Source organism: Egretta garzetta, unplaced genomic scaffold (genome assembly GCF_000687185.1).
Source record: "Egretta garzetta isolate BGI_Z169 unplaced genomic scaffold, ASM68718v1 scaffold61, whole genome shotgun sequence".
Taxonomy (NCBI): Eukaryota; Metazoa; Chordata; class Aves; order Pelecaniformes; family Ardeidae; genus Egretta; species Egretta garzetta.
The window spans coordinates 1,226,544-1,251,426 of record NW_009258620.1 but is presented as its reverse complement, the minus strand read 5'-3'; the positions used below and the strand labels follow the sequence as shown (position 1 = coordinate 1,251,426).

At 45.8% G+C, this 24,883-nt stretch overlaps 2 protein-coding genes across 2 annotated transcripts in view; one reads left to right on the top strand and one right to left on the bottom strand.

Annotated features, from left to right (window-relative positions):
- Positions 1-24,883, top strand: part of MMP23B (matrix metallopeptidase 23B) — a 26,410-nt gene that overhangs the window by 1,225 nt on the left and 302 nt on the right. Inside the window, 11 exon segments of the mRNA XM_009648129.2 lie at positions 298-404; positions 6,626-6,951; positions 10,663-10,799; positions 13,703-13,842; positions 15,097-15,248; positions 15,251-15,269; positions 16,477-16,641; positions 17,560-17,670; positions 18,677-18,803; positions 19,511-20,153; positions 20,273-22,115. Of these exon segments, the coding sequence (XP_009646424.2) occupies positions 298-404; positions 6,626-6,951; positions 10,663-10,799; positions 13,703-13,842; positions 15,097-15,248; positions 15,251-15,269; positions 16,477-16,641; positions 17,560-17,670; positions 18,677-18,803; positions 19,511-19,685 (1,459 nt within the window). The 3' untranslated portion in view covers positions 19,686-20,153; positions 20,273-22,115.
- The window catches only part of CDK11A (cyclin dependent kinase 11A), a 19,189-nt gene continuing 16,414 nt past the window's right edge, over positions 22,109-24,883 (bottom strand). Inside the window, 1 exon segment of the mRNA XM_035903580.1 lies at positions 22,109-24,185. Within this exon segment, the coding sequence (XP_035759473.1) occupies positions 24,093-24,185 (93 nt within the window). The 3' untranslated portion in view covers positions 22,109-24,092.

Genomic DNA, 24,883 nt, shown 5'->3' with positions numbered 1-24,883 from the left:
AAAGAGGAGCTGCCCTCAATTTTATGTTTTTCATATTTTATGTTTTCATTTTTTTTAAATGCAAGTTCCATTTCAAGATCTGATGTTGCTTTCATGTTTGCAATTCATTTTATGGCCAAACTGGAGCTGGAATCTTGCACAGCGCAGCATTACCTGCTTAAGAACTACAGAAACGGTTTGTAAACGTAGCGTTCAGGCTGGGCGTACCTTCCTTCATTTCCCTGTTCCTGCTGTGATTGCTTTTGAGGAGCAAGAGTTGAGCTGCTCAGCACCATTTTGACCCTTTCATTTTCCTAGTGAGAAGAAGGGAATTGCTGCACCACAACAGAGAAGGAGCAAGACGGTCGCTGGAGCCACAGGAACCAGAGATAACGGAAGGCGAGCAGATGCCCCTATGTACCCAGGTATGGTTTTGGCAAGCTTTGCCCCCCGTGACAGGCTCAGCTCCACGGGAGTCTGAGGCTTTGGAGAAGTGAAGGTTTTGCTGGTTTATCTTTCCTGATAAGCCCGCTTACGTGGAGGGTCAGGATCAGAGGGTGACTTGTGGCCGCTCGAGAGCCACGCTGGGTGAAAGCGTTAGCTTTGCATACTTGCTAGTTCATGTAGGCGATGTGTGACCTGGCGTGTACTCTCAGCCTGCAAAATAGCTTCTCTGCTCCGATCCAGGCTTGAATCTGAAGTATAAGAAGAAAAAGATATCTGTAGTAAACAGGAAAAGAGCCAAGAGCCTGGACTGAGATTAGGAGCTGCGTTAATTTTAGCTAGAGATTCAGAGAGGAAAGGAAAGGGCAAAGCGGGGGAAGATGTTCCTCCCCTTTCTCCTTTTGCTACCAGTTGGTATTCTTGCTGCTTACAGGAACAGCAAGGGGCTGAAGAGAGGTGAGGAGGTGTCAGAGCAGTAGACAAATGCTCCTTTAAAGCCAAAGATAGGTACTGTCATTAGTTAAACTGTGGATAATGAGTAACTTTCTGCTTGATGTTTATCACCAGCTGGTCTCCCACACATGAGACTAACAGGTCTTCTGCAAAAGGGCCGGGGAGCTCCTCGTTTTCACTGGGGCTTCTGCCATCTCCCGAAACGGAGATCCGTTCCAGCTCTGTACCTTGCAGTAATGTACCACGATGGTTTGGAAAGGGAAAGATTTTGCTGAGTCTTTCTGGTGTAAAATTTAAATATAAGTTGGCAGCTCATCTCATACTCAGAACCAGGGTTTCTAAAGCACTTCCTTTGGAAGTGTGGCTGAAACTCTGTGTTTTACAGACAGCAGAGACTGAGGAGGTAGAGAAAGGGAGATCTTCAAAAGGCAGAGTCAGGAAAAGAACCCACCTCTCCTTTGATTATGTTCCCACTAGTCCATGATTATGTTCCCACTAGCCCATGCTGCGCCCAGGATTTCAGGAGGATTGGTCCATTGCAAATGGATTGCAGATTATTAATATAGCCCACCAAAGAGCAGCAGAAATATCCCCACCCAGGGAAGCCATTCTTACTCCGTTATGGACACACTTTATTTGTATATTGAGAAAAATTTCTCCCTCGTTTCATTTCTGAAATTCTACTCGCTCTGTGGTGGTGACTGCACTGCTGAGCTTCTGACTAGGGTCAAGACCACGTCTCTCTGGTAACACAAGGTCAGGCCAGCGCAGGCACTTCTGTGAGCTGCAGCTCCAAATTGACAGTTAAGCAAAATATTCCGTTTTCTTTGCCAGCTGGAGCGAGTCCTTGTTTTCAGCTCATTTGCTATTCAGCAGACCATGGATTTTTCTAGGAACATCAGCAGATGCTGATCACGAGGGCCTGCGTGATAAAAAGTGGGAGAAAGCTTGGGGACTAAAGAACATTCTTATTCTCCCCCTCCCAGGGGAGCATTGCTCCCTGCTACAGCAGATAAAATTGTTTTTAGTCCATGACCCACTGAAAAAGTACGAGTTTTAACTGCCATTCCCACAGGAACCATGCAAGAATGTTGGGTTGTTGTGTAGTTTTGTTCCCCCCACCCCCCATGTTGCAAGATGAGGGGATAAATATGTAAGTACTTTTTAAAATAAGAGCTATATGAGGATTTCTAATTCTTTTCACATGGGCCACCAAGGAGCCAATATGTGGTAAATGACATTCAGCTGTGTGTGCTCCCCCCCCCGCCCCGTCTGTGGCCTGGGTTTGGACTGGTGCCCCAGAGATGAGATGCTGATGCTCGTGCCTCGAGCCATCAGACACAATCAGATGTTTGGTCCTTTTTTCCCCCGTTATCCCCACCTCCATGTAGAACTCCCCGTTCATGACAGGGGAAGCTAATGAGTGCAGTTTGTTCCAGTGCTGAATAATACGCACTTAATCCATGAATAAATAAGAGGGTTTGTGAGAGGTGAGATTAATTTTGGATAGTCAGACTCCTGCAGTTCTAGCACTAATGGTCGTTCTCTGCGTAGCACCTCTTAGCGTGAGCCTAGGCGTGTCGTAACAGGTTCTTGCATTGGCTTGGGGGCTTGAACGAAGCGGTGCTGGTGTGCGCCCCGGCCTGCTGCACCAGGGCTAACTTTCCGCTTAAATGTGGCAAACGTAGCAGAGAGAACCATTTAGAAATAGTGCTGAAAGGAACATTTCACGTTCACAATGCTGAATAAAGGGGAGGAGAGAGAGGCTAAGCATACTCCGTGGAAGTGAGGAAGTATTTATTTTTAAGCTAAAACTTGCCCTTGGGAACATAGCCATATGTTGTGCGTTATACGGCAGCCCCACTTTAAACATTTCGGCAACTCAGATTGAAAAGAGCAAAGCAAGACTGAGGTGATTTAACAAGGAAAGTGTGTTGTGTTGTGCAAATGGTCCGATCCTTTATGTTCTCCATAGCCTCTAGTGGACCACTGTAGGTTTCATGCAACGTTTGTTCCCTTCTGATGGCTGTCCAAAGCCTGCTTTTTCATGTGACATTTATTGCACCCAGAGATGTCAGGATACGCATCCCTGACTGTTTGCTTAGAAAATCCCAGCTCCCTACAAATGATGCCCAGGTCCTGGTTGCTGCTGCTAACAGTGAAGACAAAGCGAAGTCCGTTCTGTCCCCTGCCTTCCCTTCCTATTCCCCATTCCACCATATGGATTTCCTCAAAGCGTAATGTGTTCCATTGCTTTTAGACACTGTGCAGAAACCAAAGCTAGGAATGTTTTTCTGTCCAAATATAGTCAGGATGACAGTTCTCGCCTGTAGTCCCAAGTATCTGCCCTTGAGAACCTGAGACCTCTAAAATTCATCGGAACTCCGAATCCACAGCAGCAATTCTCTGCGCTTGTATAAAAGCAGTCGTTTCAGGGGCTCAGGCTGCCTGATAAAGCCTGGAGAATATTTTCAGCTATTGGAAAAGACAGGGATAAACCTTCAGAGTTCTGACTGACTGCTTGCCCTTGGCACAGGGCAGGACTGGCTCCCAGAGGGGAGTCTGGGGAGTTGTCTGAAGCATCTGAAAGAGGCTTAAATTCTGACAAATGCTGTAGCTTTGAGGCCACCGATGGCTGCATTTGAGAGTCCCTGAAGCACAAGTATCTTTTGGGAAAGCCGTGATATTCTTAAGCCAGGGCAGGGAACACGGATGAAATGTCAACAGATGTGCACTCTGGTCCTAATAACCCTTACAATATCTACAGGAGAGAGCTGTGCTTGAAACTGTAACAACCACAGTATTCATGAACTGAGTATAAACCTGAAATTTCACTTTTTACCAGCAGCAGCACTGAGGATTCTGGCCAAAGCTTGTGCACCAGCGATTCCAGATGCACGGTGACTTTATCAGAAGCATTGTTAGCGTGCACGGCATTAAGTTCATGCGTCTCCCTTAGCTCCACAAGTTGCATCTGTAAGTTCTGAATACTTCAGCATAAGAGCTTTCTTCATCTGACTCTCATTGCCATAATAACTGAGGTTTGTCTTGGCCTTACTGCTGAGCTGGTTTCTGAGCAAATATTTGGCTTAAATTTTAAAAGTTTTGAAAGCATTCTGCAGCCAGTGATTTTTGTAAAGTTGGATGCACAGGCACTGAATTTCTACGTGGATGGGCACAGTGCATTCACAGCATATGGGGGGGAAGTGGACTACGTGCTTTCCAAGAATCCCTGCTCTCTCACTTTGGAACCATCAAGGTATAACCTACCCACTACGTTGACAGGGAAGTGGAATCCGGAATGTCACAGAGGTTGTGGATCATTTCTGCAGCTCAAGATTCCCATTCACCCCCCACATGGGACACAAGAAGATAAATGGCTCATATACTTCAGTAACTCATGGAAAAAGCCTTGGCTGTGCTAACCTTTAAGTACTCGGAAACAGTGAGGTCCTCAAGAACGCGCTTTTACTAAAGCTCTAGATAGGAGCTTGAGGGGTGGGGTCTGAGCCGAGATGGATTTTACAAAAACTTTTACTTTCTTTACATTAGGACAAAGGAAATTCTTAGTTCTCTCCGGCTACGTGGTTGTGCGAGTTCTCAGTCTGTGCCTCAAAACTCAGGTTCATGTAGTCCTCTTCAGAAACAGCAAGGCACTAACTGGGTGCTTGCAAGATTTCAGGTTCCTGCTCTGCAAGATTCCGTGGCTTTGCCCTCAGGCAAGTCTTTTCTCCTGCACAGTATGGCCTTACCCTGTAAGGTGTAGGTAACAGCACTGCCCTACCTTCCCCTGATGGGAGAGTAATGCTCTGGGCGACTGCGAGATGCTCGGGTACCCTGGGTATATGTAGCAGTGCGTAAGTTAAAACCTTCTTCAAGGCGGGTGCACTTAATGCTGTTACACAGTTCCATGGCTGAGACTCAATGTTCTTCCAGCACCGTGTTTGCTAGCAGTATTTTTCTTTTGAGCCAGTACTGCTTTACTGGAGAAGAGCTCTTGGCTGAAGTTTTTGAGCCCCATTCCAAGGCAGGTTTTTACTTCAAGACTCCCTTCTCAATCAGTCTTTCTGCAGATGTGTTCTTGTCTGCGGGCTGACAGAAACTCGTTCAGGGGACTAGAGACATTGGTAAGCATAGGAGCGTGTCGTTACCAGTTTCTCCCTTCATACTGTGGTCTGCAGCTTAAGCCTCAAATGGAGGTGCGTTTGCACCGCCCTTTGGAGCTCCCAAGGAAGCACCTCCTCAGAGTGCTCACACACGAGGATGCTTGATTCTGCCAACTGTGCTACTGGGGGAGAGGCGTAACCATCCCTAGACAGTTGTAGCTGAGATGGCAGCTGAGGTGACAGACAGACAGACAGCTGAGGTGAGCCAGTAGCTCAGACTGCTGCAGTTGACCCCTTTGATCCACAAGAGTTAGAGCCCTGTACCCTTGCGTTCTGCTCTTTCTCTTCCTCCTCGTGCCAGCTTTCCTTTGTAATTCTATTCGTGCCTTCCTTCCATGTTGCTCCTTATTCTGTCCTTCTCCTGGTGCCTGAACAACGGCCGTACTTTGTCCGCTCTCTGCAGAAAGCGTGGTTTTTTTCTCCGAGGGGAGCTTGGTGAAAATTGAGAAAGAAAATTTTCATTAAATTGTACACAGACTCACTGGTCATATTTACACTGAGTTGTTTAAACGCTTCACACCAGCTTTAGTCTGAAAAGATATGAAACTTATAAAATGTCACAAGCTTAATTATGACTAGGGGGAAAAAAAATCAGATTAAACCATTTTTTCATTATTAAAAGTGCAAGAAGTTTCTGAAACCTTCCAAATGCTTCAGATATTCCCTAGGAATGTTTTATACTGGCTGGCAACAGAACTGTCCCCTCCCTGCCATTTGCTTGTGAAACTGGGAGGCTGCACCGTTCCTTTTCCTCTGCCTGGTCAGAGCTGTTCAGCTAGGGACACCCCGGATCAGGAGCGCCCGGGATCCAGCGCTCAGTGACCAGACAGAAAAGTGCAGCTATTTCTGAAAATCTGAGCATTTCTGAGTAAGCTTTTTAAGAAATCCTGAATTCGCCTTAATGTCTGCAGCCTGGAGATGCCTTAAAGGACCTAAGAGCTTAAGGCAAGCTGACCGCTTCTCCAAGTCTGTCTTTCTGACGTGCTCAAGCTGAGGTACCCAAAATCAGTGGTTCTGAAAATGCTTGTCTTTCTCAGCACGATAACCCCATACTGGGTAGTTCCCAAATACACAAGAAATTCACAGGTCTCTTGCCAAATTTCATGGAAGAGGGAGTCCATAGTTACTTTTATCTGAGTTTGCAAACTCCCTGACCGGCGTTCCCTAAGCAGAGGAGCCCTGCCTGCTCCCTCGCAGCATCTCATTTTTCATTCTGCTCCTGAAGGCAGCCCCTGACAAATGACAGCTCTTCTAGTGTTAAGCATCCCTAATGAAACATTCCAAGGGCATGAGGCTGGCTTCTGGATTCCTTTTTCTGCCCCTTCCCCCAATTTTTTCATTACATAAAAGCTGACAACTGCAGATTTGTCCTCTGTTGATTATACAGTCAGTTAAAGGAAAGAGTTCGTGTCCATCCCAGCTTGTTTCACTTTGCTGCTTTTCCTCCGCCAGCCCAACTTTCAGCTGCAGTAATCCGATACCGCTTGGCAGGGGCCAAGAGAATCTTTGGCACATTGGAAAGAGGCTTAATGTAAAGTCTACATTTTTTTTTTTATTTTTTTTTTTTTTTTTTTTTTTTTTAGAGCTTTTTAAAACTTTAGTGCTTCTGCACAACTTGGCAGGAACCACAGAGCTACTCACAAATGCTCCAAATGCAACTGTGAGCAAAAGGATTCCCAACGAAGAGGATGTCTTAGTATCTGTTGCATCTCCCTCTAAAAAAGTATTAAAGAACAACATGGACCAAGTGGAACAAGTTTCTGCAAACAGAAGGAAGAGCTTCCTCGCAGTTGACAAGAAAAAGAGCAACGGCTGTCGAACCGTCGTGGGATTTTTATGCATATTCCCTGTGGTGGCTTTGCTGGCTGTTGTGGGAGATCCAGCTGGAGCTGCGGTTCAGAAAAGTCAGGTAGGGGCAAGGATCTAATTCTCAAATGCTTGAAGGGGGAGGGGGGGCACCAAATATATGTGCGTGTGTATTGTTTTCAGAAGATGGATAAATTCAGGAGGCAATCTAAACAATACGTAAATAACTGTTAAGGCACCAAGATCTGTTTATGGCTGTTGGAGTCCCTTTTTGCAAAGGATCCTAAGAGGTAATTATGCATCCAAGTAGAATCAGACTATTAGAGATGTGTATGGGGCTTGCAGGCAACCAGTGAATGCACAAAAGATTTGGGTTGTTTTCCCCCAGAGCTTTGGCTATTCTTCCGAGTACTGCTGCTTTCCCAGCCCAGTATGATGTGGCATGCATATATTCCGATTTCCACAGCAGCTGAGCTTTCCTAGGAACTCCAGAGGCAGGGCTTATGTGTAAGGTCTAAACCAGGAGTTACAGAAACTGTTAGCTGACACTAACTCTCCTTCAAGGTCCGTCCGTTAGCAAGATACGCTGGGACAGACCTGTCAGGAGGAACTGAGCAAGGCTCTGGGCCTTGCAGAAGCTGACCTTAATTTTTGCTTTTAGCTTAATTTTAGCTTCTCATTTTATAAAAAACCAGTCTTCTCTAAGTGCTCGCATCCTCTCCTGCTCTTTGTGTTTATGAAGATCCAGGCAATAGCACCCCTTGTTTGCATCGTACGCTCGGGGCTTTTATTAATTGGTGCTAAGTCACAGAGTTATGTTACTGTTTAGTTTAGGGAAGGGGAACTGCATGACTAGGAGAGAGAGAGGGGAATCAATTCTATTCATTACAACTCGGGGAAGTAAATTAACGGAGCTCTGACTGCACAGGGTGCCTGATGTAGAGCAGGGATGTTGGCCGGTGTCTGCCTCTATGTATGTTGGTGTCTGCCGCAATTCTTGAGAAGCACCTGCCCTCCTAGTACCTCCCAAGCTTTTTGAATGTTGGCAACCTTAACCCACAGTCGAACGGGTTTCCTCCTGGGAGCAGATGACCTCTTCTTCAGTTCCAACTATTCCCATAGTCGTGGTTCTTTGGCATCCAAACAGATCCCTTGATAGGAATTATACTGTGAATTTTTTAACTAGCTCATTCCCTTTCTTTCAGAATCCTACATCTGAGCTCCAGCATATGTGTGGTACCCCACCCTTCCCAATTCATTTTGCAACACAGTCTTAATGAAAAGCATCCTGGTACACCAGTGGTAGGTAGAACAAAGACTGGAGTGGAACAGAGACTGAGCAGAACGTTTGAGCAAGAGAACTCAACCCTCTGCACCTTTCTTGATCGGGTGATTGGGTCAGGTACAGGTTTCAGTGATCGCTTCTGGGCCTCAGTCACCCTTATTTTATTTTGTATTTTGAGGATAAGCTCACTAGGGACACAGATATTTATTTTTTTTTCTTTTTTTCCTCCTTGTCTGTTCAGCACTCTCAGCCTTCGGGTTTCAAGCTCAATGACCATAGAAAAGGCAAAACTTTTTCTCCCTTGGGGCTGCAGGAGCTTCCCGTGTAGAAGCAGCAGCTGTCAGACCGTTTCTGACACTCTGATTTTCCTCTGCTGTTACCCAGGGGGCTTTAAGAAGAGCCTCAGGATTTCACCCTATGCTGGTGTAATTTAATAGCTGGGTGGCAGAGGCGGTAGAAGGGGCAGCGTCCATGACCCAGCCTGCGCCGCTTACAGCTCAGGGTGTTACCATAAACTGGAAATGCTGCCAGCTGGGCTGTGAATTATAGGGGCTAGAAAGCAAATGCACTGCATGTTCTGCTGGGTTTGCTACGGAACAGGAGCATCTGTCACAAGGACAGACAGCTACTAAGAGTGTTAATACCTTGCCTCATCCCATCATAAGTTATCAGGTCTCCTGAGACTGAGAGTTCACAGTACTAGCGATCCCGGGCTGTTCGTGACTGATGCCAGAGTGAATGTCTGATCAGCACCAATACTGGCAAGGGATCATAGAGAAAACGACAAAGGCAGAAGGGATTTGCCTAATTCTATCCTTCTTGAAAGAACTGCAAAAAAAAGGGAAAATGCGCAGGCTAGCTGATCCTCCGTCTTATCTGCGCTGCTCGAAAGGATGCAAAATTTTTCTTTTGTATCAAGGGAAAATCACATTCTCGGAGTAGAATCCAAGGTAGAAACCACTGGAGGTGAAGGGAGAGGGACAAGAGCCGGTGCACTCGCATCAGATGTGCCTTGGTGAAGAAGGGGCTGGGCCTTGAGCTGAGTGAACCAAAACGTATGGATTCTGAGCCAGATCCCTTAAGACAGCAGTGACAAAGGTTAAAAGGGAAAAGTGATCCTGTGTGCTCTTCCAAGAGCAAGTTGGTATCTGAAGGCTCCCAGAAACGTTAGCAAACACCCTGCCAGAAGCTTGGAGCTCAGAAGGCAAAGTATTGGTTAACATTTCTCTGTCTCATAGGCAATGTTCTATGGCCCTTGCGTTCCTTATGTTCAGACTCTGCTGATTTCAAATTGTGAGTCAGACCCACAGCCGAGCTGGGAGAAAGACTAAAAGACTGTCCTTTTCCTTCTAGGAAAGAAAGATACTGAGATGAGAACAAAATAGAAGCCAGCAGGGCTCGCAGACACGAGCAAAAGGGACTGGTTTCCTGTTAGGACAGAGTCCCTCAGCCTTTACCAGTCGTGGCTAGCTGTCGTCGTGGAAAGATGCTGTAGTGATTTGGGCAGTATCTGGCAGCTGTTGCTTCAAGCTGCTTCTCTTCTCTTGCCATTTGCCTGTCGCGGGAGCAGGGATATGCTATTTTGACTCCTGGAGGCTCAGATCTTCCATGAGTGAAATGAAGACGGCTCTTTCTTTCTGCAGAATGTGCTGCTAGGCTGAGCAAACTCGTACTGCTGCAGCTTTTGTAACGTTGCCACTGTACGTTCTGCTCAGTAAGTGTCTTGGTGCCTCTGGACCAAAGATGACCCAGAGATATTCAGTGTCTTCATCCCGAAACAGGGAGGCAGAGCGGGTGGGCTTCCAGAGAACCGCGCTGGGTCCCCTTCTTTTATTTCCACTGCTCAGGGCTAACAGGCTTTTATAGTCTGAGTCAGACCTGTCACCAGATTTGATGGCTTTTACTGTATGATGGCTTTAAATGCACTCCAGGGTTTCCAGGGCTCCTATTTACTTTGAAAGCATTTCAGATCCACAGCGCAGCTTTATAAAGAGCTCTCTGCACAGAGAGTTGCCTGTTTTACTCATCTGTCCAGTGTTTTATTTCTTCTGTGGTGAGGCTGGAGAGCAATAGCAAAGTGAAAAGGAAATGAAAACTTTCCAGGAAGAGCTGCAGACTCACCGTGGCCAGAAGCCTACCGAGGCCTCATTTCTGCTCCATCTGTGCTGCGCTCCAAGAGGAGCAGAGTGGCTGCGGTGCCCCGTTCTGGAATTCTGCAGCAGCCCAGGGGAGCCTGCAGCACTGATCCTCTGCGATCCTGTGCTGAGGAGTGCTGCTCCCTTCCTTTCTTTGCACGTCTGATCTAAGGCATGCCCCAAGAACTCCTCCTTTTGCTGCTTTGCTTTCGTTCAGCACGCTCGGAGCAGGCGTACTTCGCGAGGCTCTGACCAGCCGATGCGCTGGTCTTGTCTCCTGGATGCCCATAAGGAGTACCAGTCCCAAACGTCCCATACCTGGTAGTTTTTCTTTTACACTGTTCAATCCTGCAGTCTCTCCCGTCTCTTTCAACCTCCTCTTTTGTCTTTTAAGGAAGATGCCGCATCACCTGGTCTTCGTGGAGTGAGTGCCTCCAGTCCAGCTTTCCCACCTCGGCCTCCAGCACGGAGAAAACGATACACGATCACGCCAGGGCACTTGAAATGGGACCACTTCAACTTGACATACAAGTACGGACTTGCATTAGCCCTAAGAGTTGGCATTTTCTAAGTGACACGGGGGTCTGAGTTTTTCCTGCCGTGGGTGTATATGCTAACCATTTGCTAGCGAATGGATAGCTGCTAAGGCCACTTGGAAGTAGGAGGTGTTTCTACAAATGCTGCACCTCGCACCTCAGCTGCGCATCACGTGAAGCTCTGCAGCTGCATGAGAAGCTCGCAGCACGTATGGCTGCGTGCTGAGGCTACTTACAGCAAACCCAGCTGCTCGGGGGCAGATTCCGGTTGCAGACAGGCTTCCCAGAACTAGGGACTTCCCTCGGAAGGTGGTGAGCTGAAGATTAACTCTGTGGTGGTGGTATTTTTAGAAGAGCTCCGTATGAACCTAAATCATCACGGAGGGAAATGGCTGCTGAAAGGTTCTGTGATTTCAGGAGGACAGAGCTCTGTTGGTGCTGAGTGCTTGTAGGAATCTCTCTTCCCCTTCAGGAAAGGATGCCGACTCTTAGATCACTAACAATTAACTAGGAAGAAGCCCTTGGCAATTCTAGGGTGAGCGAATGTTAACCCTGATATTTTCAGACATTTCTGCTGGGGAAAGTGGCTGTTGAGATTACTGATTTCCAGCTGGGTTTACCACTGCGTTTCAGCAGTACCACACAGCCATGGAGTGCTCTGGTTTTGATATGATGGAGCTATGTAAACGTGCAATGCTACTACTGCTTTCGACAGGCAGGCTGTTCGGAGCCAAAGCTGATGGAGTCCTATGGACTTTCACACTGAACTGTTTCACGCTGCTCTCTGGTTCCACCGCTGCTGCTGGCATCAGGCAATGTCAATCCATTCTGGTGTTTGGCCTTGGAGCTCTCTTCCTTGCTTCAGCAGTGGCTGAACAGCCCCTGAAACTGTCCAGTGCGATGGGCGGAGATGGCAGCATCCTGAAAAGATGCTTTTTCTCACTGGGAAAATATTAATGGCATCGTTGAATGTTGTTGTTGAGCGTTTTTCAGGAGAGCTAGCATGGGTTCACACAGAACGAGGTTCAGGGAATCCCCTCAGAAACAGTTTCATAAGATGGGCACTGGCAGGTAGGATCAGGCTGCCATGGTAAACCTCAGCCTAGCACGAGCCCTGGAGGTTTGACTGAAGAAGGGTCTGTTGTTCATTCCTGGCTGACAGTCTGCACCTTCCTGTAGGCACAGGAGCCAAATCTGGGTTTTTTTTCACTGTCTTACGTGATTACAAAGGTCCTTTTAATGTGGCTGCTAACTCCAGCCTCTCCTGAGTGTAAAGTACAGAGCAAGCCCCAAACCTGACCTCTCAAGAGAGCTTCAATCACGAACTGTTAAATGGTGGTGGCTTGACTGGCAGGTCACGTTGGATTTTGGAAAACACTTGGAGGTGGCCTCTGGCAGCAGCAATGCACATTGCAGCTTTTTCTCGGCATTGGGCTGAGGACATCATGGAGCTGTGAGGGTCCCTTCACACTCCAGCTCTGGAAAGCTGACCGGGCCGTGACTGTAATGGGTGGGGGAGTTTTCTGTCACCATCAAAGAGGAAAGGAAAGCATTCTGAGCTGTTTGCAGCAGGTTTGCCCAAGGCAGTGGAGGTAAGGAGTGAGGAGGGCGAGTGGGGCGGGCAGGACAGCAGCAGTTCTGGCTGTCGGGGAGCTCCATGCTAACCCCTGCCTTCTCCACAGAAGCAGGAGGGGGAGTATCTCAGGGTCACCAAATGCAGGCCAGGGAGGTAATCCGCAAGGTGTGGCTGATGCTGGGGTTACCTCTGCTCTCTGGGAGGCCGTTACGCCATCGCTTACACAGAAGTCTCGTGGTAACCATCACTGCTCGAGGGGCAGCGTTGTGATGGTTGCGTTGTGCAGAGCGTGGTGCTGCAATGCTGGTCGGTACCCAGTGACTTCCCAGGGGACAGCAGGGGTCCGTGCTGCCTGCAAGCCCAAAGAATGAGTGGGTGGCATGAACCTGGCTCCTGCACACTGAGCAGAGAACATGTCTCTCCCTTTACGTTCATCCCAAACAGGCTAAGCCTCATGAGACTCTTAATTAGAATCATAGAATCATAGAATGTTTTGGGTTGGAAGGGACCCCAGAGGTCATCTAGTCCAAATTGTCCAGGTTTACACTCGTTAACAGCCTGGCTTGATATGAAACCTTCTGCTCCCTTTAGGATGTGCTGGGACGAAGGGAGAACATAAACAGCATAGCTAAAATACAACCAGAGGGGATAGCAGAATATACACAACTTTCCCCAATTGCTACACTTCAGGCAGTTCCCTGAATGCAGATCTTCTTTTGGGACAAGGTAAGTTTCCAGGAGCCATCTGTGCATTTCCATGGTTCTGCCATCCTGCACCAGTGGTTTTCTTACAGTTCAGCTGTAGCCGTGGCCTCAGCAAAAGCCTCTCTTGAGTCTCCCTCCCAAGTGATGGGATTTTTTTTTTTAAAGGAAAGAACCTGTTTTACTGTCAAGCCTTTGATATCCTTTGGAACCCTTTCAAAAGTTCTTCCCAAGAGCATTGTAGGTCAGTGTGTGCCTAAGTGTAGCCTAGGTGCTATGGAGTTACCTCGTCTGCTGCTGAAATGCAGATGCGTCCTCTTCTAGCAACGCTGCGCAACAGGCTGGGAGATGTGAGGATAATGGTTTTCCAAGAGAACCTTGTCTAAAATTGTGCTTGAGGAAGGATGAAGGCGGTAGACCAGAACACGTGATTGTAAAGAATATCAGTAATGTGTTAATCCCTGTGGGGGCTTTATTATATATTCTTAATATCCAGTTCCAGCTTTTGAACCTATTAGAGAGAATGGCAAGACTTGATTGACTGAAGCAGCCTTGAGAGCCTTCAGCTGACGTTTGAGATGGGAACAGCATTTTCCTGAAATTGTTTTGTGTTCCTACAGAATCCTGTCCTTCCCAAGAAACCTCATAAGCGCCAGGGACACCCGCAAAGGACTAGCGGCCGCATTCCGAATGTGGAGTGAAGTTTCACCATTCAGCTTCAGAGAAGTGCCACGCCATGTAGCTAGTGACCTGAAAATAGGTAAGACTGCACGGGCTCCTGCGCTGGCGTTGCGTGTGTTAACGCCACGAGGGGCTTGCATTCAGAGGCAGGAGACAGCCCTCCTCCTTTGCTGTGTAGGCCCAGCAGGGGCTCTTGGATGAGGATTGGGGCATCCTTTACCTTTAGTCAGGTAGAGAAACTACTTTTAGTTGCTCTAAGGAGATGTTAATATCATAATCAACACTTTCTCTGACTCTTGCAGTTGGAAAGCTTTAGGTATTTGGCAAGGATTAACCCTCAAAATCTGCTGCTGGGACAGGATTCTCTCTGTTCCTCAGATGGGGAAACTGAATTTTGGCAGGTGAAATGACATATCCAAGGTCACACGGAGCCCAAGTGCAGGTGACAGATTCCAGCTTGGTTATGGTTTTAGTCTCCCTGCTGTTGGTCCTGTTGAAGCAGCACCATTGCTCTGTTCTCTCTCCCCTCCCCTTCCTTCTGCCCCGCGTATCGCTACGCAATAGCTACTTCCCGAGTTTCTCAGACCTAGAAAAATGTTACTGCTGAGGCGTTATCTGCTCAGTCTCAACTCCAGATGTAAATTCTTCCTGGGATTTATGGTCTGTGTGAAATAATTATTTCCTGTGCAGATGGCAGCAATATTGAGATAACCAGCAGATTGACCGTTGTTTCGCAACACGCCCTTCGCTCCCACGTTGCATGATGCTGCTTACAAGCACGTGATGTGCCTTCCCGGGGGCCTGTCCTGCTGCTGCGTGCGAGCTCCAGGTGGTCCAGTTCCAGTGGGCGCAGGGCACGCTGTGACGCTGGCGTGATGCTAGCAAAAAGATGGCAAGCAGCTGTGGACTCTAAGGCTGTTTGTTTATGTCTAAAATGGAACGATTACATCCCAGGGTTATCATCTCACTGCCCAACTTCTCTCTCTCTCTCTCTCAAAAAACCCCCCACGTTTCCACGTGATGTTGCAGTAAGAGCCCAGCGTTCCTTCCTGCAAAGTGGACTCGTTTGTGCCCATTGGACACAGCTCCGAAACCAGGCTCATGGCAGGGCTGCATATGGTTTGCATCACACAGCCATCGTTCCTGACAATCACTTTGCATTTATTTTGCCTTTTGTGGCTCTGTAGGTTGGAAAAACGTGTGGGATACCATAAGAGATTTTTTTTTTTTTTTTTTTTTTTTTTTTTTTTAAGTAAACCACAAGTTTACGGGTGTCTGTGTCCTGAATGGGCTTACCCTGCTGGGTACGCTAAAGCTGCTGCTTTTTTCACAGGCTTCTACTCTATCAATCACACGGACTGCCTGGAGTCTCTCATTCACCACTGCTTCGATGGAACAACAGGGGAACTTGCCCACGCCTTCTTCCCACCCAATGGGGAAATCCATTTTGACGACCATGAATACTGGATATTGGGAAATACTTTTTTTTTTTCAGCTGGAAAAAAGGTACATGCGTCTCGGGGAGGATGTAATTAATGCCTGCAGGATTTAGATGTTAGTCCTTGTTCTGGGTTTCACCGAGGGTGGGAAAGAGACAGCAGAAATGGTTGTGATTTTCTGTAGTCTTGGGCGTTGTTGCTCTTGCCATCATGAGACTGACCCGCTGTAAGGGACCACATTTGGCGGCAGTGCTGTTTCTTTCTGAGTATTTCAGTGGACTTCCTTGGTAATTCAGACACATACTTGGTAATTAACTCTGACTTCTGCCCAGGCAGGTGCATCTCTGAGAAGGGCCATGGTCTATCTCTTCAGCTTGCTAGCAAGGCTGTTTATGTTTTAGTTTTCCTGGGTCTGAAGTAATTTTTGGGTTTGTGGGCACCTAAAAATGTCTGTGTTACTTACAGCTTGGCGTTTTTTTCTTCTTGATTTTTTTTTAAGCAATGTCAAAATTAACTTCAATTTAAAAGCAGACAGTCCCTGACTAACTGGCAGATTTGGTTCCTGTTATATGACCGAGTACTTTTTTTGAAAGCAAGATATATTGTGCTTTTCACCAAATAAAAAGAGAGGAGGAGATTTTAGGTGACATAGAGGGACTTTTTATCCTTCTTGCTTTCCAGAGCACAGCAACAGATAAGGTCTAGGGACAAAGACCTAGGAGAGATGATTTTTAAAGCAAGAATGTCAGTGCGTATTAATTTATTATGCAAGGTATCAAGATAGGTGTCAGGAATAACACCTCTTGTGAGTCATCCTTCAGTTAAAATCCATCTCTGCTGGAAGCAGGCTTCAAGGTGCTTCAGAGAGAGGTCAATTGGAGGCTCTTTCAGACTGGAATATTCCAGCTAGCAACCTCATTCCCCAACAGCCATTTCCAGTCACAGCTCTGGGCTGTGGGAACAAGGTTAGCAGAAAGCTGACGGGAGGAAGTATCACACAGGGCACTTGCCTTCGTTTCAAACATTGCTCTCTCAGCGCAGTCTTCCTGTAGTCTGACAGAGCAGCTCTGTCTCCTGCTGTTTGAAATTAGAAGTATGTGGAAGTAATTGGCTTGTCTATCTGCACCCAGGCAGCTACAGAGGAGATGAAACTGGGGCGACCTTTGATAAGACCCATACTGTCCTGGTGCTAAAACATTTCCTCTGGTTTTACACCAGGATGGGCGAATGTACTTCACCATGCAATGCCAGCTGTATTTCTGTTTCTCTTCCAGGTGTTTGGCTTACAGATCTGGTACACGTAGCCGCGCATGAAATAGGACATGCCTTAGGACTCATGCACTCCCTGAACCCCAATGCCCTCATGCACATCAACGCCACTTTGACTGGGAAGAAGAGCATCTCTCAAGATGAAGTCTGGGGAATTCACAGGCTTTACGGTAAGGAAGGCAGGGTTGTGCTCTGGGCTCCTCTGTATGAAGGACATTTGCCTGAAGCATCAGTTGGATCCTGTGGAGCTCTCATGGTGTTAGACCTTCATCATTTGGCAGGACGAGCCTTATTCCTTTTTATGCAAAGTAGAGCTGAAAGGAGGTGTAGTGTTGTTGGTTTCCAGCACCACTGGCTTCAAATGTGAGAGACAGGGGGCTGGAAGCCTTACAGGCATCATGCTTCCACCTCCCCAGGTGACAGTTCTGAGAAAAGGTTTCGGAGGGGTCAGTCCGCTCTGTCCCCTCAGACTGCTGTGAGCTGCTACAGCAGGGGCACAGGCACTGGATGTGTTCTCCTGTGCTGAGCTCGTCGTGCCCCGGCCCAGCAACCGGCTCTGGGCATGCACTCTTTGGGCCTTTTGTACTGTGGCTTAGACAAGAACAAAAGGCAGATTTGAGCTGTGGAGAGCCCTGATCTGCAATTGTACATTTACAAGCGTCAGGTGCACGAAGGGAAAGCTCGCGTGCAACAGCAGGGGGAAGGCAAACAGCTGTCAGTTACTCTTTTGGCTGGACTCAGATGTATTAATACACCACAAAACGCTCAGCAAACCAAACAAGCTGTGGCGAGATGCTCTCGAGCTCTTACACATTTGCCTGCTGCTCTTCAAACATTACCCAGAGTAGGACTTAGAAACAGCAACTCTCTTGAATCACTGATGCTCCTGCATGGAAGTACAACATCACAAAGTACCACTGCTCATACGGTAACGGCACCCTGCTCTATTTATTGTGCTCCTGGTTTGGATTCCTTCCCCTCTCAGCTCTACCATTTACATTGAACAATTCAGGTGAAGCGTTGATTTGTGTCTCAGAAGGACCAGTCTACCCCAATCCCTCTCATGCCTGTGTCTCCTTCTGTTTCAGGATGTAAAGACAGATTATTTATGTGCCCATCATGGGCACAAAAAGGCTTCTGCGAGAAACGGAGGAAGTTGATGAAAAAGCACTGTCCATCGACCTGTGACTTCTGCTACGGTATCTATCTTTCCTTCTGGGCTTCTTGGAGGGCTTTGTACAGAGGGAGGAGGTAAAAGTTAAGCAGTGTTTGCTGCAGGGATAGGCAGGATTTTAATTCCACACTAAAGCTCAGTTGGATGCAAGTGGCTGGCCCCAGCCAGCTCTACTGAGCAGCGCAGCAGGGATGGCTCCTTATACATTTGAGCCAAGATCAAGGCTTGAAAAGAGGAAGCAGCTTTTATGTTTAAACATTTGTGGACTAGGACGTTAAACTGTTGCATTCTTCTCTAGTTTAACTGAACCAATGATAGGTTGGTTCCCACACAACTGCTGCGTGTGCGTCAGGCTGCTTCCCTTTTGGACCCAACTGAGGAAGCGAGATGCTGATGCGTTAAATTCAGAGATAAGAGATGCAGTGCAGTTCCTGATGCAGTGATGGGACATAAACAAGACAAATAACATCTCCAGCACAGCTGGACTTGAGCTGCTCTGCAGAAAAAGAGATGTTAAGTATGTTAATCACCTTAATCTAGTCTCTCAGGTTTATGAATCCAGATAAGGACTAAGGCAGGATCAGGTCAAGTTACTGCAGCCGTGGAACTAAGCTTCAGATAAACACCCACTGCCCTTAAGAGGATGTGTTGTGTCACTCGGGCCTCTTTCTCCAGTACAGAGGTATTTTTTTTAGACCAGATTAATGCAAAGGTGCAGGCAGATAATTACAAACCCACGTATTCTGAGGCACGGTTCATACGCTGAATATCTATAAATGGAAGAGTCTATGAAATGGGCGAGTTGATTTTCCTCCATCAGTTTACACATCACAAAATTGTTATCTTTGCCTGTGAATAACGTTATGATGTGTTCATCCCAGAATTGCTCAGGGGGAGGCACTTTTAATTTAATGCTTTTTAAGGTTCCTCAGGTGGTAACATAATTCTATGAAAGTGTTTTGGAATGACTAAAGCTTGATAATGAGGGGTGCTAACTTTTGCTATTTCTTTCTCTCCCCTCTGGTGCATAGAATTCCCATTTCCAACAGTCCCCCCTACTCTGCCCCCACCAAGGACGAAAACCAAGACTGTTTCTGAAGGCAGGAACGTCACCTTCCGCTGTGGACAGAAGATAATTCATAAAAAAGGCAAAGTTTAGTAAGTATTCTCTCATTTATTCCAGTCCTTTAGGAGCCTTTGCAGCTTACATACCAAAAAGGATGAGGAAGTGTGACAAAACAGCGTAAATAAGACTGCGGTTCATCTTCTGGAGCGTGTCGCTGTCTCATTTGGCACCGAGTAGGAGAGGGGTGGCTGGCTAACAGTGAGAAGGGAGCCTGCAAATGTTGGTCAGGACATTGCAAAGCACTTTGTCTGAAAGCAGAGCTATCAGAAATGAGCAAGCTGAGTTGAAAAAGGATAAAATCCAATTCACATATACAGCACAAAGGTAATTCTTACCACCAAGACAAATTCCCTGACCCATATTCTGCAAAAAACTACAGTCTTAAATTACCCTTTCAGTTAATAGTTTGTTAGCCCTTACTAGCGCATGAGCGTGTTATTTCTGGGTGTATCTAAAATTGAGAGATGCCCAAGTCCATGGGTTGGTTTAGGCTGAGGACCCAAATTCCCACCAACTTTCAGTAAGATTCAAAGTCCTAAATGACCCGAGCTCGTGCCCTGTTACAACTGCCATCATCTACCTGAAATACAGAGTAAATCTTAACCTTGTTTTGTTCAGGTCCCCTCTGTGCTGTACGCTTACTCAAGCAAAACTCACGAGGAGAAAGAAGAACCACTAACACATATTGCATTGTACTGGACATTTTGTAGTTTAATTTCTATTATTTTTCTTATGACAGCTGGTATAAAGACAAGGAGCTTCTGGAATACTCATATCCAGGTTACCTGTCCTTAAATGAAGATCACATGAGCATCATTGCAAATGCAATTAATGAAGGAACTTACACTTGTATAGTAAAGAAAAAAGAAAGAATCTTGACTACTTATTCCTGGAGAATCAGACTGAAGCACTAACGAGGGCCCTGGAATGAGCACTTCAATTACTGCTAGTCCTGTTTCAAAGTCAAAATGTTCCTTTGGCATTTTATATTTAATCTCCAGTAGTGCGACTGAACTTCTAAATCAGCTGGTTCCATACCTTGGACAAAAGAGACTCTGAGACTTGATTACTGGAACATAAAACTTTTCCAAGTTAGTTTTAATGATAAAGAATTTATCGAGTATGTCCTGTACAGAGAATTAAAAAAATTTTTTTAAAAAGTAAAGTGTCAGATTTTGCAGTTAAACTATGTGGATCACTGCGGACTGCTGAAACACAAGAACATACATAACTTCATCAAACAAATGGATGAACAGAGCGATGGCTCGGCTCGGTTGCAATGGAGGCAGAGGTACTGTGGAAGGAAAATGACCTGTTACGCTCTGTAAGTGTTCCGCCATCTTTTTTAGATCCTGGTGCACAGCACTAGAAGTTATAAAAAAGTGTAAGACTGAATATTACTTTTACGTGTCAGAAGGAGGACGTAGGGTCACAGCAAATGCTTTCTAATTACTCCGTTCTACTTGATCCTGGTGCACAGCACTAGAAGTTATAAAAAAAGTGTAAGACTGAATATTACTTTTTCTTTTACATGTCAGAAGGAGGACGTAGGGTCACAGCAAACGCTTTCTAATTACTCTGTTCTACTCTTCAACATGTTCAGCTCAAGTACCCACAGAACCTCTTTTTCCCCCGCCAACCGCTTTCCTGTGGTTTGTATTTATCACTCGTGTAGCCTTATCCCAACAGACTATTTACCTCCATCGGCAGCTCCTCAGACCTTGTCCTGTAGGTGGCTGATCAATAAGCCTCTCGACTCCTTCAACAGAGATGAGGTAATTTCCATCACTGTCCTCTCCCAGTCACCCAAGCGATGAGGTGAAGGCACCCCATCCAACAGGAAAACAGCATTAGCGTGGGCAGGCAAAGCTTAGCGCACTCAAACATCTAGAGCGGTGGAGCATTCATTTGCACAGCGAGGAACCCCTGACAGCCATCACGTTTAGCAAGATCCGTAGCCAGTATTAAAGCATCCTACATTGCTCTTTGCTTAGGGTCAGCCTTTTTTAGTTGTCCTGTTAACCTCTTGAAACAAGTTTCTTCCTACTTAAAAGCGCCAACAAAATGGCAAAGCATCTCACGCGCTGCGGTGTAGGTCAGCAGTCTAGGAGGACCTCTTGTCTTAGAGCGGAAGGGCTCTAGCAGCAAACTTCTCTGTCCTAGGACAACAACAGTGCAAGGGAAAAGAAACAAACTGGTAATTACTGTTTGTCTGGTACAAATGCAATGAGTGGACATTTAAGCACAAACTCTGCATGTCTTCATTTAACAGACATGGCTGCACCATACGGATCTGAGCAGCTCTTAAGGCAGCTCTGTCTTTGGGAGAGAAGAGAAACAAGACCAATGAGCTGATCAGCGTAGTCCTCAGTAACTATCGCAAGGGGGTGTCAACGCTTCAGCTGCAAGGAGGCTTTATCTTTGGGTAGATGCAAAGTCCTCCAGCTCCCTTATCACTGCGGCGTAACACTGTCTTTTAAACGTTATCATTTGTGCTTACCTCGTTTCATACAATTGCTCTGAATGCCATTTATTTACATTGCAGTAACCTACCGCTAGCTCTGTAGTGTGCTCCAGCTGGCTGATGCTTCTGGCAGGCAGTGTCCAGGCTGGAGTTTGGGGAGTAAGTGAATGCACAGGTAGGAGTGGTGGCAGAGGCAGGGCCAGCACTGATAGCCAAGGACCCGCTTTGCCACAGCCATCCTGTGCCAAGTTGGCCACCTCCAGAAACTGGATGCTGACCTGAAGGCCAGTGGAAAAAGAAACCAATGAACCAAGGTGCATGCTTAAGCCACCAGGCCCCTACCCAGCGGTGCGGGAACAGCGTGGCACAGCACGCAGACCTGCTCTGTCTGCAACTTCAGGGCTGTCTGGTGACCCAACAGAATCGTCAAGGAACTCAGGAAACAAAACCACTCGATTGATTTGCTGGTATGCAAAACAGTTCACAGCTTCGGTGATGCCCTCAAGGTAAGCAACAAAACTTACTTTCTCTCAGATTACAGTTTGAATTTATAAAAATAAACCAACAACAAAGTAAGTACCTAAACTACAACAATCCTGTGATTCCACCACACACACGCAGTGGAACTTCCATTTTGTTTTAAATGATCTATTTCTGCAAATTTTCCACCTTGGCATCAGTTGTTTAGAAAAGACCTCATTTCAAACTCCCCAGGAACAGTATCGTAGTATCCAAGAGACCTTAACTTTTTTTCCTCTCCTTACTCGCCTTTGCAAAGCTGATGTAGGACCGAAAGCAAACAACTCCCCATCACTGTCAAAGCTCCAGATTTGTTAGCCTGTGCTGGTAAGACTGTCTTCTAGCTGCAGTGTCTATCCAGGTAAGTCTCACTCATCTCAGCTGGTAAAGCACAGTTAGCACCTCAGGATATTATGCCCTCTCACTTCTCACGTATTTATTTTGCATGAATGAATAAGCTTAGGATTCAGTTTTACCATCACAGTTAGCTGAGAGTACAGCAGAGTATAAAACTTAAAAATGTGTCTTTGCATGGACAGTTAAGCTTGGGATCATAAAAGGCAAGGCCTCTGTGCAAAACCAGACAACTGAGGCAAAATAAAAGCTGAGCTGCAGTAACCAATGTTGCACTACTCCCGGAGAGCTGGTATTTCCCTTCTACAAAAAAACCCCCCAGTATTACACATCTCTCTCATAACCGTCTTAAATTTCCATTGCAATCCAGCATTAGGTTTTCTTTGGTTTACTGAAACTATCCCAGCTTAGATGAGTAATCCTTTTTGTCAGGAACATGGATCTTCCAGTGATGCCCACAGCGCCTGCAACAATGCCAAGAAAGCGAGGGAGGAAATAATTCACGGAGCGCAAGATGCACAGCACAGCTTGAAATGCAAAATATGCAAGTCATGGTCTCATCCTTTAGAGCTTAGCACAGGCCATGGCAAAACGACTCCTTTCCTGTACTCTGTGGGATGGAGCAAAAACCCTGCTTTACAACAGGTTATTGGTTGCCACCTATGAGGAATCGTGCTAAAATCCTGCGTACCTCAGTTACGAGCCTAGTAATGGAACTGTTTCACCCTCGGTACTTGGCAATCGAGCAGGCCTAAAGAGAAAATAGTTCTGCATTCCTCCATAGAAAAAAAACCCAACTGTTCCCAAAATTCACCATGATATTAGTACATCCCAATGCCAGTTCCAAGGCCTTTACCCAGAAAAAAACTCTTAAAACGGACTGAAACTGATGGAATGTTTATAATTTAAGTTAATCCTTTTACTGGACTGGTGCCCAGTTCTGACTGCATGAATACCCCAGTTTTTTCCAAATCTCCTTGTTCCCAGAAAAGAATGATAGCATTATAAATTAAGAGACTCGGAATGCTGTGATATTCCAACATGATTCCTCTGGTCTTTCATCTTATGAGAAAGGACTGGAATATGGCATTACACAACCAGTAAAGCTAAGCTCTTATTTTCTTTTTTTATGGAAAAAGGGCATATTTAAAAGAACTTTCTATAGAAAATAAAGTTTCAAGTCTCCATATTAAATCTTTTTGACTTATAAAACAATAGAGTACTTCTTTTGCACCAGTGCCATTGTAAATACATGTATACAACACATCAAACTGTTCAGCTCAGTAGTGCACCCAAAAATATTGTGAGTGTCAAGCCCAACCCAGCCTAGCTCTCTCCAAGGCACGCAACAGGAAAAAAAAACCAAACTCAGAACTGTTATGGGTTTTTTTTTTCCCCCTTAACTCTATTCAGACACATACAATTAACTTAAAATAAAATAATAATTAAAAAAAAAAAAAAGTTGTTTGCCCAGGCTGACTATGCTGTAATAGCGTCAGTACAGATCTGGGGCAGCAGGGGAATTAATTAACTTTCCACTCTAGAAGCCTTAATGCCACCAACAGCCAAGGTTGCTGCATGTGAAGAAATGAAATCCTTCACACTGTTAAACAATTAAAAATGTATTTTAATTCTACAAATTTACAAGGAGAAAACCAAAACAAAATAAACCCAACAACAACAACAAAAAAAAAAAGCCTAAAAATAAACCAGAAACTGTTCCAGGATTGTACTTCAAGTTTTCCTTTGTCAAATTCTGTAATGATCCTTGGCTTGTCGGGTTAATTCCAGTCCTCTAATGGAATGCAGCAGTCATCCTCCATACCAAGCAAGAGCCTTTGAATCTGTGGTGACATTTGACTTTTTCCCTGTGAAAAACATCTAGTCTCCCTGATGTGAAGAATAGAACTGGGGCACTCAGAAATCCACTCACATGAAAAGTTCTCGTTGTTGTTGTTGGTTTTTTACCCCTTTCACGACGAGTTTAAAACTTGAGGCTGAAACCAGGTCCTGCAGCAGATGCTCCTTGATTTGTGGTGGTGAGGTGAAACCCTGTGTCTTTCAGATCATCATCACCCTGTGAACATCAATCACAAGTCACTTGTCAGGAAGTGTCTGTGCACACAAAAAATCTAAACAACAGCAGAATGAATAGTTGTTTAATAAGGCAAATAAATAAATAAATCCCCCCCCAGTATCTTTAGATGAAAAACAAATGTCTGATTTAGTGGCATCGTAGCTAAGGTCGATGCAGTGTTATTCGTGATCTTTAACCATTGCTATTTCAGAAGTTATCTTTCTAAAGGCATCTCAGGTGTATTCCTCGTTTGTACACCTGCTTTGGACTGCACATGTGAAAGATAAAAAAAAACCCAAACCTGTGAACACACTGTACAAATAAATGTAAGCTACATTTAGTTATTATCTGATGAAACACACTCGGGATTCCTGCCATGGCAATTCTTATACCCTCAAAAATCAAGGCTAAACAAACTTCTAGGCTACTTCATCTGTTAAATTGGGCACAGTAACTGTACAGTGCCATTTCATCTATGCTGAGACACGGAAATGGTAATTAAAAGCTGATATAATTAGGGCACCTGAGACTGTAACAGGCCATACTTACAAGGGTGTCTCTTTCAGCCAGCTTTTTTTCAAAAATGGGCAGCACAAGCCCCACCGATGGGAAGAACACCAGCCTTGCCTTTTTTGAATTCGTCTCCAAATATGGGAAAAAGGAGACTGTTTCTACCCACAAGATGTGCATAACTTACT